Source organism: Gavialis gangeticus, unplaced genomic scaffold (assembly GCF_001723915.1).
Source record: "Gavialis gangeticus isolate Ggan-Ray unplaced genomic scaffold, GavGan_comp1, whole genome shotgun sequence".
Lineage (NCBI taxonomy): Eukaryota > Metazoa > Chordata > Crocodylia > Gavialidae > Gavialis > Gavialis gangeticus.
Window position 1 is genome coordinate 67,327,760 of NW_017729033.1, and position 3,724 is coordinate 67,331,483.

Genomic DNA, 3,724 nt, shown 5'->3' on the forward strand with positions numbered 1-3,724 from the left:
GCTCCTGGTAGTTTAAAAAAAAGCCCCTACTCAACAGGTGCTTCCAGGCAAGGGGGCAATCCCCACTGCCCCACGCCACATAGGGGCCTCTGCCATGAGGCCCCTGACCCTTGCCTGCTGTCCCAGCCCCTCTCCATGGCTGACCCACCTGCCCCAGCTCCTGGCCCCTTAAAAAAAAGAAAAACAAAAAAGACCCCAAACTCACCAGCTGCTGCAGCGGCCTTGGGGCTTCTGGAGGCTTGTGGAAGAGCCCTCCATGCAGCGTGGGGCAGTGGGCAGCAGCCGATGAGTCAAGGGTTTTTTGTTTTTGTTTTTTTTAAAGGGCCGGGAGCTGGGGCAGGCAGGGCAGCTGTGGTGGGGGCTGGGACAGCAGGCAGAGGTCGGGGGGCTCATAGCAGAGCCCCCACATGGTGTGGGGCAGTGGGGGGAAGCAGGGATCACCCGCACCCTGCCTGGCAGCTGGTGAGTGCAGGCTTTTTTTTTCCCCCTTTCAAAGAGCTGGGAACTGGAGTCAGGCAGGGCTGGGAGAGTGGCGGGAGCTGTGCGATTCGGAGATTCAGATGATCTGGCAACAGCCGAATCTCTGAATCAGATTCAGCAGAATCGATTCGGGACAGTGATTCAAATCACCAAATCGAATCATTGACCCCTGAATCAGCCAAATCTGAATCTGAAGCAAATACTAGCCGCCTTGCACAGGCCTATAGGAGACATCACTAGCGCTCTCTAACCTTTGCTTTAAGTGGGAAGATGAGATGTGACAGGGATTATGAAGGACAAGTTCACAGCAGAGCCCAGCTCAATTACACTGAATTATTCACTGCTTTAAGTCCAATGTATGCCAACAACAGAAGTTTGCCTAGCACCTGGTGCTCCAGTTTCACTGGAGCTGGGTTCTAGGAAGCAAGTTGCTGCAACCACCACCAATGACAACATCCAAATGCTGCACAGGGAAAAGTGAACAGAAGCAATGAGTGGTTCACAAAGCTCATCAGTAATCCCTAACTAATACTTGACTCCACTAAAGCCAAACAAAAGAACCAGGGGTCTTTTCCAATGTACTGGGCCCAGTGCAACTGAAATACAGTACAGAAGCTGACATAATGCTTCCACTAAAAAAAAACAAACAAAAAACACAAAAAAAAACAAAAAACAAAAAACAAAAAAACCCCAGCAAATTTAGGACATGCTGCAAATATCTAGTGCTTAATTACTAAAAATTATCTTTTCTCTCCAGAATTGACACTGACACTGAGGTTACATGTTTATGGCTGCTCTTGAGACCTGTCTGCAGCATGCTTGAAAGAGGCCCTATCTAGTCAGAAAAGCAAGATTTAATTTAATATCTCAACCTGGGCCAACCTGTCAATGTTTTGCTTTGATAAACACTCTGGACTTTATTTTGCAATCCTTACATAAACAAAACACACTCTGAAGTCAATGGGAATTTTGTTTCAATCAAAATTCTTGATCAAGGCTAATTTTCAGTAACCTTAATTATGACTCAAAAGACATTTTCAAAATTCACTCCTATTATTTAGAACTATAAGTACAAAAAATCATAATTGCAACTTACAGCTTCCAAATTTGAGAGGACAAGCATGACCATCCATTGGAAAATCCACTAATCTCATGGGACACTCAGCGCTGATAGTAAGTCTATAATAGAAAAAATTGAATATGCTTTGCTTGGTATTTTGTCTAGGCAGAATCACTTTTATATAGAGTAATTATAAGAAGCTAAATACTTAAATTGAATACCTCATTGTATATAAGATAGTGCCATTTCTCATTATTCTAAAGAGTTTATTTGGGGCTGTCATATTATGAGAGACAGATTTTTTCCCATTCCTGAAGAAAGTGTCAGGTGTCCACACTTTTGAAACCATCAAGTTATTAAGTCTTAAAATTTCAATGGGACCATCATATTTCAATCTTTTGTCCACCCATGTCTGACGGAAGAAGACATCCATTGTATATTCCTGTATTGAATCATCAAAAAAAACAGAGGTTGCATTTATGGTTCCAGGAGAAAAAAAAACTTTTAGGGGCAAATAAGTCACAAGTGAAGTAAGTGTTGTTCAGTTAACTACACAAATATATTTCTAGCGATTAAAGTGAATTGTGTACTTCTTAATAGCTTAATTTGCCACATTAGTCATATAAATAAATTGCTAGACATGTTTAATCGTTAGGAATAATTACTATAATCTAATAAAATTGCAGGAAGCAGGCAATTAAGTTTTGTTCTCTGGCATATAACTGGAAACAAAATGATGAAATGTGATAACAAATGTCAAAGTATTTTTTAAAAGACAGATATAAAGGGATTTTTTTTTAATGATGGACACATTAAATAATCAGGATAAAATATTTGTTATATTTCACCAAAATCAAGAAAAGAATCATACATCTAATTTCAGTTGACAAAAACATGTGGTTAACTGAAAAAGAATCAATTATTCTTGTGTAATGTCTATAAAATGCGCATAATATAGACTTGCCCTTAACACACTTATACCTGTATTTAAATATAAGTATAGTCCTACTGACTTCCTAATGACCTCAGCAGAACTGTGCAGATACTTAAAATTAAGTATGTGTTCAAGTGTTTGCAAGATTTGAGGCCATGAATGTCATGAGAAAGTACACACATGAATGGACATGTGAAAAAAATCTGTTTACAAATTCATTTACGTCTTGCAATATCAAAGCACTTTACAAGCGAACTTGCAAGTAGACCAATGCAAAACAATACCCTCTAGTTACTTCTAGTAACCCCCTCTTGTATGTTAAAACATGGTACTATTCTTCTAATCTGATTTCTTTCTGTTCAGTGTTCTTCAAAAGTGAACTGAATGCATGGGAAGTCACATTTGCCTTTTTCATAACCATATCACATTGGTAGCTATTGGTCTATACACAGCTATCATAGATAAGCTGTGTCTATCACTCCAGTCTTCAAGGTCATCTGATTTTTTTCAGTATGTTATTCCTATTCTCTCCTGTATTGGTGATACCACGCAATATTCTGTACACTACTATCTTTTGCACACAGATCATTAATAAAAAAAAATAAAGTCTGTCTCTAGATCAAGACGACATGAGAAACTCCACTAGTAATCTCTCCTCCATCCCATTAATTTCTCTTTCAGCCCCATCCGCTGCCAGTTCCTTACTTTACCATTCTTGTACATATCCCACCTTCTCCAGATTAACCAAAAAATTCTCCATGTGGCACCATTTCAAATATTCTACTGAACTCCAGATAGATCACACACATATACATATACATATACACACCCCTCATTTCAGGGCTCAAATGTATTTATTATTCAAATTTCTTGGGACCATATTCTGTTATCCATAGTCATGTTGGCTGCTTATAACCATAAAAATAACCCAAAAAATAACGCTTTACTTTAAGACACCGAGCACAGTGCATGCCCAAACTAAGTATTGCATTAGCTTGAACCTGGCTCACCCAACATCTGTATACATTAGGCACTTCAATGGGGCTTTTTGGTGCTTTTATCTAACAGCTGATTGAATAAGCTATTAGCTGATTAGCTGACTGAATCAGCTTTAGATAGAAGTGCCAAAAAGCCCCACTGAAGCACCTGATCTATAAAAGCACTGGGGAGCCGGGTTGAATGAATGCACTTCCTCATCTAGTAAAGCACTGGGTTGTTTGGTTTTGTTTTGGGGGGGGGTTGGGGGGGGG

At 39.6% G+C, this 3,724-nt stretch overlaps 1 protein-coding gene across 1 annotated transcript in view; it reads right to left on the minus strand.

The window, feature by feature from the left end:
* Nucleotides 1-3,724, minus strand: part of GABRA4 (gamma-aminobutyric acid type A receptor alpha4 subunit) — a 113,439-nt gene that overhangs the window by 76,022 nt on the left and 33,693 nt on the right. The window contains exons 4-5 of the mRNA XM_019526622.1: nucleotides 1,762-1,982; nucleotides 1,577-1,659 (exon numbers count right to left, since the gene is read on the minus strand). Of these exons, the coding sequence (XP_019382167.1) occupies nucleotides 1,577-1,659; nucleotides 1,762-1,982 (304 nt within the window). The remainder of the gene's footprint in view (nucleotides 1-1,576; nucleotides 1,660-1,761; nucleotides 1,983-3,724) is intronic.